Here is a 14,959-nt window from a genome sequence, read left to right as displayed (position 1 = left end):
TAACTGATCTTGAGTTCCATCCATAAAATGGGGCAACAGAGCCAAACTCACAGGGATATGGAAAGAGTAAATGAGTTAATATATGTGGATCAATCATGGTAAGAGCTCAATCCATGGTAGCTATTGTTATTGTCTCTCTTTTGTAATAGTGATTGTTTCAGTCAGCTTTTTGTCACCATGACCAAAATACCTGATAAGAACAACTTAGGGAAGGAGAAGTTTACTTTGGGATCACACTTTGAGAGACTCATGGTTGGCCAAGCTCATTGCTCCGGGCCTAAGATGAAGCAGAACATCATGGTGGAAGGGAGTGGTGGAAGAAACCTGCTCAGTTCATCGTAGCCAGGAAGCAGAGAGAGAAAGAGAAAGAACCAGGGTCAAGATATAATCTCCAAGTGCTCCCCAGTGACCTAGTTCCTCTGGTCAGGTTCCACCGGCCTACAGTTACCTCCCAGTTAGTCCACTCAAATTATGAATCTATCAAATGGATTAACACACTGATTAGGTGACAACTCTCACAATCTAATAATTTCACTTTGAACATTCCTCCCTGGTCTTTTCAGGGGACATCATATCCAAACCACAACAGTGATCTTTCATCTCATTCAGTCTTAAAAATCCCAGTTCTAACCATTTTAATATGTTCAAATCTGTACAGTGAAGAAACTCAGAATGATTCTTACAATATGGAACTATGATTTATTGAATACCTATTGAACGTGGATTCATTAATTTGACCAATATGGCTGTTATCATCTAGAAATAAAATCCTCTCCCTCACATTTATCTTTTAATTGAAAACGCTTTTACATTTCTCATGGAAGCTACTACTTCATCATTTTCACACTGGAATAAGAATGAAAGTCCTGCTTTTCAGAAAGGGAGCGTAATGAATGGTTTTGATCTATATCAGAACTACTGTGATAATTCTGAGTCCTCTGTCCTTGGAAATGTTTGGTTCATAGATTAAGAGTAAGGGAAGGCCCTGGAATTTTTAGCCTCGTGCTGGAATCTGGGCTATTTGCTTTCTTCTAAGGTATGTTTTTCAATTCTCAATATTTAATTTGGATATTAAAAGCCCCACATTTTAGGTTGTAACAGTGTCTGTATGATTTCCATGATAATATGCTAATATTTTTAATTCTAAATCTGAAATGGAAGAGGAGTCCTGAGCTGTTCAGAAGTTGCTCAGCACAGTAACCTTGTCCAGAGGCAAGAGCAAAGACCAGGCTCTCCCATCTGCTCCATCGTTTACAAACAGGGAAAGCCCTCCTCGGTTGGTCCTCAGCCTAAGCTGACTGAGGCAAGGTGGACATTTTTGGGCTGACATCACAGAAGGTCCAAAGGAAGACGGCCTCAGAGCTGGTTGGCCTGGCTGTTCTGTAGGGTCACCTGTGACCCAGTTCTTTCCATCCCTCATTCTCTTTGCGTCTTTCTTCATCCACATTATTCTTGTCACATTCTGAGACCAATGCCCCACCAATGTGGTTATAGGAAGATCATGTCAGTAGCACTGCTTCCTTAATCAGCCCCCTGTGAGGGTGAGGATCAGAGACTATGACCCCGAGATTCCCCGGATGCCAACAGGATCCCTTCCCTTCCCTCTGATTGGGTGAGGGTGCATCACGTGTCGACTGGTGTCTGAACTCACAAAGCTGTCAGCAGACTGCGCGTACAGCTGGCTCAGGTCTGGGACTTGAACGGTCAGGAGGCCAAGACAGGGCAGAGAAGGAACACCTTAACTGGGGCGGTGGCAGTGGGACCAGGACAGAAGACACTGTGTGATGTGATAGTGAAATAAGTAGGAGAGACTGAGCACGGGTGAGGGAGGGGAGGGACTGCAGGGGGACTTGGGGCAGGAGGGCCTGGAGGGAGAGGGGGGCCCTGTGCCGGGCAGACCTGGGTGGGGAGAGTTGTATCCCCAAACCCCCTCCTGTTAAAGTCCTGACCCCTGTTCTGTGAACGTGACTGGGAAGTAGGGTCTTCACAGACGTGATGAGTTAAGATGAGGTCACATGGAAGCAGGGACCCTAATCCAGTGGGCTCTTGTCCTTAGAGAAGAGACACAGAGGCAGACTGCACCCAGGGGAGAGGGCCACCTGACGTCAGAGGCAGAGAGTTCAGTGATGCGCCTACAGGCCAAGGATCAGGGTGGCTGGCAACACAGAAGCGTCCAGGAGTGAGGCCCCGAATGGTCTCCCTGGGGCCCTCAGCACAGCCCTGCAGATTCCTCCATCTTGACCCCCAGTCTCCAGGATTGCAAGAGAGTACACTTCTGCTACTTCAGGGTCACCCAATTTGTGTTGACTTGTCACAGCTGCCCGAGGAAACTAACTGAGACCCCAGCAGAAAACAGCAATTAAGCAGCTGGATCCTGAAAAGACCCTGCTAGAGTTGAACTTAGAACTCAGCCAGAGGCACAGGATTCTTGGTGCTAATCAGAAGGAGCAGCGTCCCATGCAGAGGGCAGGCTCCACTGGGGGCAGGACCTGGAAGGGCCACGGGAAGTGTCAGCCAGGCGCTGGCAGGGAACCAGGTGTCGGTGGCAAACCTCCTAGACAGCAGCGAGACCCAGGGTGCTTCCCCTCCTAGGTGGTGCCGAGAGAGAACCAACTAGCAGGAGCAGTTCCGGGTCGCGGTGCATTCCCCCCCGTCTGTGTGAGCAGGATTCTTCAGAAGACAGCAGTGTCCGGAATCCCAAGGAGTGCAGAGTGGTGGGGGCCGAGGGGCAGGCAGTGCTGAGGAGAAGTGAGGGGACGCAGATGTCACCCTGGATGAGACCCGATGGCTCCCCAGCTCCTCATAACCAACACCGTTATGAGTGTCCTGCAAAGAAACATGTTCTGCAGGTGGCTTATGGCTGCTAATCAGCTGACCTTAACTAGCTGTCGGCTTCTCCACTTAGAACAACTCTTTAAGGAGCCCTGGTAAGAACTGTCTTCCTAAGCCTGTTAGACTCAGGAGAGGGGCTGGTTTGGGCCTGGGAGACCATACCTCAAATCCCACCCGCTTCTCCACGAGGCTGGTGCTGTGAGCTCAGGTGCCCTGTTCCTGAAAGGAAGAGGGTCCAACAATGCTGTCTTCTAGGTTTCCCATCCAGGTTTCTCCAAGCGAGGACCATGGCCAAGGGCACAAAGCTGCTCATCAGCCTTCTGACCCCTACTCTTTAACAGGAGCTGATAGCCGAGGATCATCAGTTGTGGTAAAATCTGCTATTTGAAAAACATGCTAAGAAGCAAACAAATTAGAAAAGAAATTAAAAGCATCTTGGAGGAAACAGAAGCTACACAGGGAAGACAGTTTAAAAATATCCGTATTGATGGTCTAAAAGTTTTAAGCAAAGATGCTGTCACCGTGAAACAGCTGGGCATTAAAACAACACTTCACCTAATGAAAAAGGCAATTTGAATTAAGGCATGCTGGTAGAAACAAAAAATACACAAGAAAGTCTGAAACAGAGTTCAGGTCATCTCAAAAGAAAATTGAATAGAGGAAGAGGGAGGAGGAGGTGGAGACACAGGATAAGAAAAGTGCAAGCTGGTCAAGGAGGATTAACATCTAAATAGTAAGAGTTCTGGAGAGAGCAGAGGAAATGGAAAGGAGAAAATTGAAAATAAAATATTCATGAAAGTGTCCAACAATCACAGGACATGAGTTTTCCATTTGGAAGGCCCCCTGAGCATCCAGAGAAATGGGTAAAAATGAACCCACACCAGATACATCACCATGAAATTAAAATCATAGGCTGAACATCACTATCCAAAAATCCAAAATCTAAAATGCTTCAGAATCTGAAACTTTTGAGTGCTGACATAAGTAGAAAATTATGTCACAAGGAGAAAATTCCATTCACAGAACAGGCTGTAGGCCAAACACCGGTGCACTAACAGTGCTATATAAATTCGCCTTGGGGGCATAATGATATATGTTTGTTATTTTCACAATCCCAGAGTGCTGGGGATTCGAACCCGGGCCTCCAACATGAGAGGCAGGCACTCTACGACATGGGCTGTATGGCCTCCACTGCATAGTGGTATATGAACCATACGTGAAGCACAGATTTAGACTTGTGTCCCACCCTCCGGATGGGACACATCTCACTGTGTATATGCAAGTAGTCCAGAAACCCCACAGCATCTGAAATGCTTCTGGTCCCAAGCATTTCCAATGAGGGATACTGAACCTGTACTAGAATCCAAGAAATAATCTTACAATCATCTAGAGAGAAATGATTACCACACAAATCGACAAAGATGATATGAACACAGAACACAAGAGGTGACAAAGTAGAGAGGTGAGGAAATCCCAGGAGAGTCTACAAAGAATTCCTCTGAAATTCTGCTGTACAACCGGCCTCCAGATTGGAGTTCTTGAAAAGGCTGCAGGAGAATCCTCTTCGGGATATCGAAGTGGATAGAACACTTGTCACATTTGACTAAAATATCAGCCTTCATTACTCTTTGTTCCCTTACTTTGTTTATTTTTGCTTCATAGCTTTTATGACACCTGGCATTATATTCTATATTTATAAGTTTGTTTGGCCTACATCAGTATCTGCAAAATAGCAATGCTTGATCAATATTTGTTGAACAAAGAAATGAACAGATAAGGCTATAATTAAAATAATGTAGACTCTTAACAGATGGGAAGTGCTCTTTGTGAATCTTTTCCCTGAATTCCTCCCAACTCTGTAAGGCCGGGGGCTGCCTCCTGAACCTGGTGACACCCTCCAGGAATCTGCCTGAGTCCATGCAGGCCTAGTCCACTACAACCAGTTCTAAGACCTAAACTTCTACGTAATCCGTATCTGATGAGGCCTTGTGATGTGTATGCACAAAAAAATCCAAATATGATATTTCTGACCTTTACAAAAGGCTTCTGCCACATTTCCCAACAAATGTGCTCTTCTGCCATCTTGTGGCCAAACTGGGGAACTCGGAGACTAACATTTGCTATGGCTTCAGTCAGAAGTTCAGAACATTTGGCAAAACACTTGTCATCTGACTAGACCCTGGGGCTATCTGGCTTCTCAGGCTCCTACTTTTTAGAACAGGAGGACACCTAGGTGACTGCTTTGCTTGGTGACTTCTGCTACCTCCCTATCTGACCTTTGTCCTGTTTCAACAGCCCCTACCATTAACCCAATCACAGAGGGACCCCAAGGATTTGGTCTGGGTGCTCAATAAGAGCCCGAGAACCCATGAAGGCAGGACATTAACTGTTTGGTACCCCCAGTATGTTAAACACATTTACTAAGTAATTGCTGTTGAAGAAACGAAACATCTCTGGACTATGCAGAGCCCTTACTGTGTGCCAAGCACAAGCACTTTTTATGACCTGTCTCATTAAACTAAAGCCACCAACTCATCCCAGTGTGCCCAGGCTTCAGGGAATCCCCTCAGTCCTGGACAAATGGGGAGGTTGGTCCCCTTTAGGTAACACCTGTCTGAGGTTGACATTACCAGATTGCCATGTTGCAGACGAGAAGACAGGCTCAGAATGTTCACGATGCGCCCGTTGTCACAAACTCACAAGAGGCAACTGGGGGCCCTGGGTGGGAGCCTCAGACGCCACAGCCTGCACAGGACCTCGGCACTCCCTGGAAGCAAGGGGCAGGGCCTCGTGGGTCTGGCCCCTCAGCCTGTGGGCAGCATGCCTGTCTCTGGGGCCTCATCTGGTCCCTGACTGTGAAGGTGTGAAGGGGACTGCAGGTGTCCTTGGTCCTTTCTGAAGAGACGCATCAGGCAAATTACAGAATTACGAAGATGGGCAGAGAGAGAACCTGGGCTCCAGACAGTCATACCCAGGCTGGGGCCCCCAGACGGCAGCCAGCTGACACTTCTGCTTCCACTGCGGCTCCTCTGTCTCAACCACAGGCCGTGCTGGGTGCTTCTCTTCTGTTGGAAACAAACATGGACTCTGTTTCTCCCAAGCCTAGGTGTGGGCCCTCCCAGGATTTGGGGAAAGGGAGTCACTGTAAAGCCCCGGACAGGCTTGGGTTTGTGTCTGCCCCCCGGGCAGGTTTCTTCCCGCAGAGGCATCCGCTCGCTCTGTACCTTGGGGGTGCTGGTGGCGCGGCCCACAGGCTGCACTGGGTATTAAATGAGACAAAACATTCGCAGCCCCGGGCGGGCCGTGCTGCCAGCAGCCAACGCCTGTCTCTTTCCGCCAGAGGACCTGCGGGCTCCATCCACCTCCAGCGCCCCCACCACTCCTCACCACCCCACTGCCACCTCCCTGGGCTAAGGCCCTGCTGAAGGTCACCGGGGAGCCTGCTTCCATGGCCTCTTTCCATTTTTTTCTTGAGATGCCAGCGGCAGGGACCTTGCCACAGCACACTTCAGTTCGTGGGACTTCTTAGAAGCCCATGTCCTTCCCACCGCCTGTGAAGCCCAGCACGTGCGCCCACACACAGACACGCACACCCTTCTGTGTCTGCCCTCAGCAGCCATGGTTGCTCCCTTGCCCCTGGCCCTGCAGCTTCTCCAAGCCCCCAAACATGCTCCCCAGCGGGCCTTGGCACAACTGTCCCCCCGTCCTGCACGCTCTGTCCTCATCTCGAGCAGAGACGGCTTCCCTCACGTCCTTGAGGTGGTGACCTCCAGCCACCCTCCCCAGATGGCATGCCCTCCCACCTCTGCTTGACTTTTAGGGTCCACAGCACCCGCGCTTTCTCCCACAGGACACAATTGCCCAACATTTCCTTATCAAACAAATTTGCTGTTTATGGTCCATCTGCTGCTAGAAGGTTTCAGATCTTTTTCTCTTGGACATATCCCAAGTGCCCTGGGTGGCATCTGGCCCAGGTGGGTGATTTGAGCTCCAGCAAGCTCAAGGCTTGGTGCCACAGATGTCTCAGGCCAGCCCTGGCTGTGGGCACTCTGCTGTACAAGTGGTGACCTCAACTCTGGCACAGCCAAGGTCACAGAGCTAACAGGAGGGTTCTCACCTGGCCCAGCTTTCTAGCTGCTGATGCAGCCCACGAAGCAGGGTTGCCCGGCCTCCAGGAGCCCCTGTCCCCTGTCCCTGCACTTTTATTGCCTCCGGCCCCCTCCCACCTGTGGCGGTTTGCCCCCCGCCAGCACTCGCTCGGCCCAGAGTGCTCCATTTGCTTAGGGCAGCTCCAGGGTCTCCCTGCAGAAAGTCCGCACCTCCCGCTCTCCTGTGTCCCCCAAGGGCTACTGCTTGGCTTTGGGGTCACTGATTATGTACCTTGCTCACCTCTGCTAGCGGTTTCTTTCACTTCTCTTGTTCCAGCTTTCCTGTGAGCTCCTCAGGAAAGACAGACAGATAGATACACGCACGTTCTCCTTCATTCTTTCTTTGCTGGGCTGCCTGCTATAGGTCCTTAGTGAAAAATTAGTGGACAAACATGGGTTGTGACTTTTAGAAGCTGAGTGGGACCTATTAGCATTCTATCCAGGTTTGTAAAGTGAGCCAAGGACCCAGGAAAGACTCACGGCTTACTGGAGTTTTGGTCTTACTAAAGGTCATTCTCTCAGATCCATCTTCCTGAAAGTTGGTTTCTGAAGGTCAGTCTCTCTAAAGGTCAATCTCACTGAAGGTCATTCTCTCTGAAGGTCAGTCTAAAGGTCAATCTCACTGAAGGCAGTCTCGCTAAAGGCCAATTTCACCGAAGGTCGTTCTCAATGAAGGTCAGTCTTACTGAAGGTTCATCTTATTGAAGACTAAAATCCCGACTGAACAGCAGGGGCTGCTGGAGGTTGAGAAGCCATCTCTGCCCCAGTGCATAAATTGGGGAAGGGGCTCTTGCTTCCCCTTGGCCACTGTGAAGTTGGAGTTCAGTACCCACGGCCTGTGCCTCTTTCCTTCTTTAATGTGGGATGGGGACTGGAAACTTTTAGGAGCAACCTATGAAATGGGAACTGTTCAGGGAACACTTAGCCCCAAAGACAGGAAGTTCCCAAACAGGGCACTGTCCTCTATTTAGATCAAGCAGACACCCCCACCCCCCGCCCCGACCCCGGGCTTCCAGAACATTCAGCCCTAGGAAGTGTTGGCTCTTTGTTCCAGTACACCAGAATAGCAACCTACCAGATTTGGTTCCTGTTCCCTTTGAGTCTTTAAACACAGGCAGAGCGGAGGAGTCTCATTAGAACAAGTCAGACGTGACATCAAGTGAAAACCCAAGCGGTTCCGAACCGCCAGAGGGACCAGGATGCTGGAAGACCAGATGAAAGCCCTTCTCCCGCTGCAGGGGCTGGTGGTGGCCGTGGCCTTGCCGATGACCCCGGCAGCCCTGAGGCCCAGGTCTTCTCCCTGTTCGATGCCTTTGATCAGGGTTTGATGCCAAAGCCCCAACCCAGGGCACTGTCCGGAGAGCCCACAGCGCTGGACATCACAGGATGGGCTGGGGGAGGGAGGACTGCCTCTGGGAGGAGGGAGGATGGGGAGTGAATGTGAAATGGGGACAGAGCTTCAGTTCTGCAGACGAAGAGTCCAGGAGACCGATGGCAGAGAGGGCTGCCCAGCAATGTGAATGCACTTAATGCCGCTGAGCCGCACACTTACAAATGACCATTCTTCTCTTCTGTATATTTTGCCAGAATTTTTAAATTAAGTAAATGAAAGAGGCTCCTCCTGGGGTCTTGCCCAGCCCTGCCTGCCAGCCCCTGCCCGTCTGCATGGTCGGCTCAGGGCTAGTCACCACGCCTTGTTGAGGGAACCACCTGCTGGGGCCTCCTTGGCAGTGTGGTGTTCAGCACTCAGAGCCACAGCAGGGACTTATGGTAGCCCCGGCTCCCTCCAGGAGGGCAAAGGTGGTTGATCTTTCCTGGTCTGTCCTTTAAGTCTGAATTTTCCAGCCCTGCCTCCCTACACACAGCCCTCTTATCCATGGAGGCAGGCCTGGGCGCCCCTGATGGGGTTTGGCGGATGGTAGCCTCTGAGGCCCTCTGTACCCACTTCGCCTTGCTCCTTCCCCTTTCTGTGGCCACAGCCATCACAGGTTTGCTTTCTGACAAGTGAAAGGAGACACTGCAGCCTAATCGGTGAGAGGCAGGTCTCCCTCTTGGCTCAGGCATGTTTGGTTCAAATCCTGGTTCAGCCACTTGGGTACATTGCCTTGGGCAGCTTATGCAGGATGACTGTTCTTTAGTTCCCATCCCTCTAAAGTGTGGGTCAAAAAATTTCCTTATTATTATTATTATAGGATTGAGTTAATCTGTACTCTAGACCAAACGTGGACAGCAAGAGTCAGCTTGTGTACGGCTGACAGCCTGGGCTCTGGAACCAGATGGTAGGGATGGCCTTGGCAGGTGACTTGGTTTCTCTGTGCCTGTTTTCTCTGGGGAGTGGGAATAAGTTCTCTATTGTGGCAGGACTGCATGCTTTACACTTAATTCAGAAGGCTGTGAGCAAGCTGTCTGCATGTATTTAGAGTTTGATACTTGTTATTTACTATTGTTTATCATTAAGAAAAGTGAGGATGCAAAAAATTTCCAGATAAAGAAAATGCAGTATATATACATAATGGAATATTACTCAGCCATAAATAGAAGGAAATTATGGCATTGGCTAGCAAATGGATGGCACTAGAGGCTATTGTGCTAAGTGAAATATGCCAATCCCCCCAAACCAAAGGCCAGTATTCTCTCTGATATGTGGATGCTGACTCACAGTGGGGGGAGGGAGGGAAAAACAGAAGTTCATTTGATTAGACAAAGGGGAATGAAGGCGGGGGTAGGAAGGGATGGGAACAGGAAAGACAATAGAATGAATAGGTCATAACTTTCCTATATTCATATATGAATACACAACCAGTAAAACGCCACATCATGTACAACCACAAGAAAGGGATCCTAATAGAATAAGTTCTATTCCACCTATGTATAATATGTCAAAATACACTTTACTGTCATGTATATTTAAAAAGAACAAGAACAAAAAAGAATAAGCCAACATAAAAAATATTCATAGGGTATATTGTGACTACTTCTGAGAGTATTCTGGATTTTGGGTATGAACTAGGAAATATGTCCTAGGGGCTTCCCTCCCCACCTGATGTAGAATTGTACTTAAATAGTCAGTGTTCAAGTCAGTGTGCTATTCTGTTTATACACTAATCATCATGGGATTTAGAAAAAGATGTAAAGCACGCACACACACACACACACACACACACACACACACATGCAGACAGACTGCCAGGAAGGAGTGGAAGAACAGAGGTTATTGATGTGACCTCATGTGTTCCCCCCGACACCATTACCATGGGACAAGTGCCATTGTCCAAGATCTTACACATACAGCCCCATGCTGGCATCTCTGTCTTGATCATGCTTCAAAGAAGTGGTCGATAGTGAGCCAGGACAGATGTTTCTAAAAAGTCCACCCTGATGGGCAAAGTCTACGAGCTCTTCTGTGCACCCTCCTTGTGCCCTTCTAAGGCCAAAGAAGATCCTTTGGGTATCATTTCTATCCATACACAAAGCATGAAAAGTGTTGGTATCAGATTTGGTTCATTCGAATATTTGGAAGCCTATCGTATGTCAGACACTCTCAAACAGGATTTCTGAAGTCTCAGATTACCTGGTGTTTTCTTTATCCACAGAAGTGAGATCTAAAGGATCAAGAGTTGCCCAACGTTACCCAGTTATAAAACAAGCCGGGATTAGAACCTCTCTCAAGGATTTAGGATTATCTCTCTTTCAATTATTGTCAAGAGTAGGACAATAGCAAAATGAGTGCTCATCACTGCAACTTTTGGTTGCAAAGGTACAGTATGTAAACTAGGGGGTAAAAATCCTCAGAGTGGCAGAATTAGTGATCCTCTGTATCTAGTCTTTTACACCAGAGTTTGTTAGGCTCAGTCAAATCATACTGATTAAATTCCATTAAATTTGTTAGTTCTCTGCTTCTTTCATCTCATTCTCATGGTGTAAGATTTAAAAACATTTATTTAACAAATGGAAGAGTGCCATGTTCTGCAGACTGGTGAACAAGATATATACAGAGTTTTCCATCTAGGGAAAGTTGGACAGTCAGTAGACACTGAGGTCCAACAATGTTGGTACATCATGGGAGTTCAGAGCAGGAATTCAACCTAATATGGCAGGGAGGGGTGAGAGGAACACTCTTGCAGGAAGTGATGTGAAAATGAAGAGGACTTAACCAGGTGGAGGGGGTGGAGGTGATGGTAGAGAATGTGCCTCAGGATCTGATTTTTTTTTTTTTTTTTTTTTTTTTTTTGCCTTTGACCTAGAAAGTAGAACTTGATGTGTTCCAGGAAGGAACAGAATATGTAGAGAGAAGTGAAATGTGTCCAGAGGAAAAAGAGCCTCATGGGCCCTTGTTAAGGAATTAGGACTTGATCCCAAGGCTGGAAAAGCATCAAGCAAGGTTTGATAGTCACATTTGGGTTTCTCACTCTGGACTTTGAGTTTCCCCATGGTGCCTTGTGTATGAAACATCCTAAGGGTCAAACACAGACTGTTCCTCCTAATCCTCCTCAGTCTTCAGAGGTGTGTTCAAGTCTGTTTTAAGAGCTATCCCTTGTTTGTATAGGAATGTCAAAGTAAAAGCATTCTTAGTCTGATATCTGGGATGACTAAATGACAAGTATCTGTAGTATGAATTAGATTTTAAATGTTAACAATGTTTTGGAAGAATTTTTGCTTCAAACAGAAAACCACTATGAGATTTATACATATGTGCACATAAAAAGATCCTAATAATAAAAGATACAGGTGTCCCCCCTGGGAAAAAAATAGGATGAAGAATAAATAAACCTTGATGTTTCATGTCCCTGGGATTTATCCCATGTGGGCATAGTATTTGTTAATGATTTTATCAACTTCTGGTAAAATTTTGATGGACATACATTGCTTTCATAATCAGCCTGTTAAAGAGTTCTTACCCTACCCAATGACACATACTCTTAAGAACAAGAATTTATTTCATATCATCAAAACTTAAAAAATCATTACTGGCCTTCACTTGAGTGATCTTTGGAGTTATACATAGTTTAAAAAAGAGGTAGGGACTGGAGAAACTAAACTAAAATCCAATAGATAAAGTTATTAGTTAATACGAGCTGGTGCTTACTATACACCCTTTTGAAACCTGTGATTTTACTTTTGGTGTTGGCCAAAAACTGGCCTCATTTGACATTGTTTTCTCAGGAGTGTGAGGAAAAAAATAGAAAACTCTGTTACTTTTAAAAAATTGTTAGCACAAACTACGTTCATTTGTCAGAAGAGTTAAATGCATTGTGTACTCTCAGAGTTAAAAAAAAAGTGTGTGTTTTAAATAAGACTTTAAACAAAGACTTTTTCTAGAGTTTTAGATTCGTCGCTGGCTGCTTAGAAAATAGCCTTCTTGGTTCAGTTCACAATTCTGAAGTCTTCCCCATCAAGGGCTATCCAAAGGGGTGTCCTTCCCTGGGGACAGAGGTCAGGCTGCGGCTGGCTCAGTCCATCCTCCACTTGCGTCCTGACCTTCACATCTTTGTCTGTGAGACGGGTCCCAGCGTAGGATATAGGTTATTCTTTTCTGCGTTCTTTTTCTTTTCGTCCTCATCAAACTGAGCCTCAACCTCTGCTGGGTTGATGTAAGTGTAGAATGTAGCCATGATGGCAAATATTACGCAGACGACCAGAAGCAGCGCAGCAAACAGAATGTACTCAGCCCACTGCAAGACGGTGGGAGTTGCGGAGTTGGAGCAAGACAAGACAAAACAAGACAAAACAAGACAAAACAAGTCACCTGAATGTGCATACCGAGTGTATATTTTCTTGCTATGCCTAGGTGAATTTGCTGTGGATTAAGTTGTTATGGAAAATTGGCAGGAACCGATACAGATACAGATTGGCCAGCTTCTCTTGAATGCCCAAATGACAGACAATATTTTTCTAACAGCATGGAGGCACAGAAACACAAGATTTTGGAAAGATGAAAGAAAGTCTCTAAGACACTCAAGCCGTAAGATACGTGGACCCAGCAGCGCCCTTACGGGAGAAGACTGCGTGAGCTTCGCCAAGGTAAGAACCCCACGTTACCCCTGGGTGCACCCTGGGCTCCTGAGCCTGCAGCAACGGCACACCCCTGGTGGGAGCAGATTGGGGAACGTGAAGCCTGGGAGAGACAACCGTGAGGTAGGCCTTGGACGCCTCAGTGCTGAAGGAAAGAATTTAAGTGTCAAGAAAGCCCTCACTTTATTTTAGCTGGAAAAATTACTACCACTCAAGGATGGCTTTCACTTCTGGTATTATAAAAGTTTCCAGATAACATGTCTAGTTCAGGGCTATTGAGCTGCATTCACTGAGCTAGGAAAGATAGTTCCTCCAACAGTGAACCACTCTCGGGTGCATATATTCACCCCATCTGGTCATTTCGGTTGTCATCTTCCAAAGTGTGGCACCAAGTGAAACTAAGAATCAGCACACATTCTGCCAGAGGCTGTTGGCAGCAGCCCTACCTGGCCAGTCTGGCGTTGGATCCAAGCATCAGCCATGACCATGTATTTACCGGAGGCTGGGAAGGGCTTGGTGATGACTATTAACAGACGAGGCAGAGGCACAACCCTGTCCTTTCCCGACCCGTACCTGTTGACTGAACTGGCCCACTCCTGCCACGATGAGCACAATGATGTTGCCAACAGCCACTGTCAGCAGCCATCCCGCCTGCAGCACCGACTTCATGTTGGAAGGAGCCTGAGGAAACAAAGGAAAGTGCATCTCAGTCTGGGTCTCAGCCTCGGAGCAGAACCCGGCTCACTGGGTTGCTTCCTTGGGCCGTCTTCCTACCCTGGAAGTGCATATTAAAGGTCAGCTCACTTTGTTTACACACAAATGGGTGACGAGGCACCCAACCACCCCCTGCAGGAACACACACGAAGCCCTGTGCTTCCCTGTCCACACACTCGCACAGTGCTCCTCCTAGTCAAATGGACAGAGCAACAGGTGAGCTGATTCAATTTCTGCAGGAGAGCTTCCAAACAAAGCCACCCATGGCACGTCTCCCCACAAATGGAGGCTGCTCTCGGGGATACAAGCTTGCTCTTGGTGGCTCCTCTACCACGTCACTGAAACCTGTCTTCAAAGTCTCGTCACCTATATTATGGTCATCTCCTTTGTTAGACTCTGAGGTCATCAAAGAAAGGAATTATTCAACTCACAGTTATGGTCTTTACTATACAAATAGAAGGCACTAGAAATCATGGGTTACAATGACTATAACTGCAGTTTTAAAGTAGTTCAGACACTAAGATCTAATGTGCAGATCAACAAAATTTGCGTCATTTGTCTAATATGCTTAAAAGTAATATTTTAAAACTTCAAAAAGCTAGGTCTTATCTGATGTTTTCACTGGGAGTCACAAAGAGACCTCAACTGAATCTTAAATACACCGAGGACACAGACCTATAAATGAACACTTGTATGAATAGTTAGTAGCATTAGCTTATTTCAAAATGTAGAACCTACCATCATGATCCTGGTAGGAGTCATGAATACTGTTTTTCCTACTTAGGACTCTAACTTCTAGTGTGACCGTGGGAATTCAGACACACAACGGACACAGCTCAAAAGTTTACAGTGTGCTGTTCTTAATCGGGGACGCCCTTGTCAATCTCAAAGACCTTAATCTGTGGAAAATACCATAATTCTTTCTAGAATTTTTAAAAACTACAAACATACAGCTATTCCAGATTTAAATCAAGTCCCAGCAGCATTTTATGAAGCCAGGGGTGGGGAGATCAGGGGGTGGGTGGCAAAGACAATGAACAAGAAACCTGGGAATATGAGAACTCCAGTCCCGTTACAGAGAAGACCACCTCGCCGCAGGTGAGAAGGAAATACTGGGGAATCTGCAGCGCCATGTTGACTGTGTTGGGTGGAATGTCCTCGAACTTCTCTGGTGTGGGGCAGCCGTTTTCCTAAACCATGAAGGCAAAAGCAGGAAGCTGAAACTGAAGTCAAGGTAGCTTCTAGAATAAGAG

At 47.2% G+C, this 14,959-nt stretch overlaps 1 protein-coding gene across 1 annotated transcript in view; it reads right to left on the bottom strand.

The window, feature by feature from the left end:
* Nucleotides 1-11,337: 11,337 nt before the first annotated feature.
* The window catches only part of Slc15a1 (solute carrier family 15 member 1), a 51,382-nt gene continuing 47,760 nt past the window's right edge, over nucleotides 11,338-14,959 (bottom strand). Inside the window, exons 21-23 of the mRNA XM_047553064.1 lie at nucleotides 14,753-14,896; nucleotides 13,566-13,673; nucleotides 11,338-12,652 (exon numbers count right to left, since the gene is read on the bottom strand). Of these exons, the coding sequence (XP_047409020.1) occupies nucleotides 12,461-12,652; nucleotides 13,566-13,673; nucleotides 14,753-14,896 (444 nt within the window). The 3' untranslated portion in view covers nucleotides 11,338-12,460. The remainder of the gene's footprint in view (nucleotides 12,653-13,565; nucleotides 13,674-14,752; nucleotides 14,897-14,959) is intronic.

Source organism: Sciurus carolinensis, chromosome 5, assembly GCF_902686445.1.
Source record: "Sciurus carolinensis chromosome 5, mSciCar1.2, whole genome shotgun sequence".
Classification (NCBI taxonomy): Eukaryota; Metazoa; Chordata; class Mammalia; order Rodentia; family Sciuridae; genus Sciurus; species Sciurus carolinensis.
Note: the sequence above shows the minus strand (reverse complement) of the source record. Positions and strands in the feature narration are given on the sequence as shown.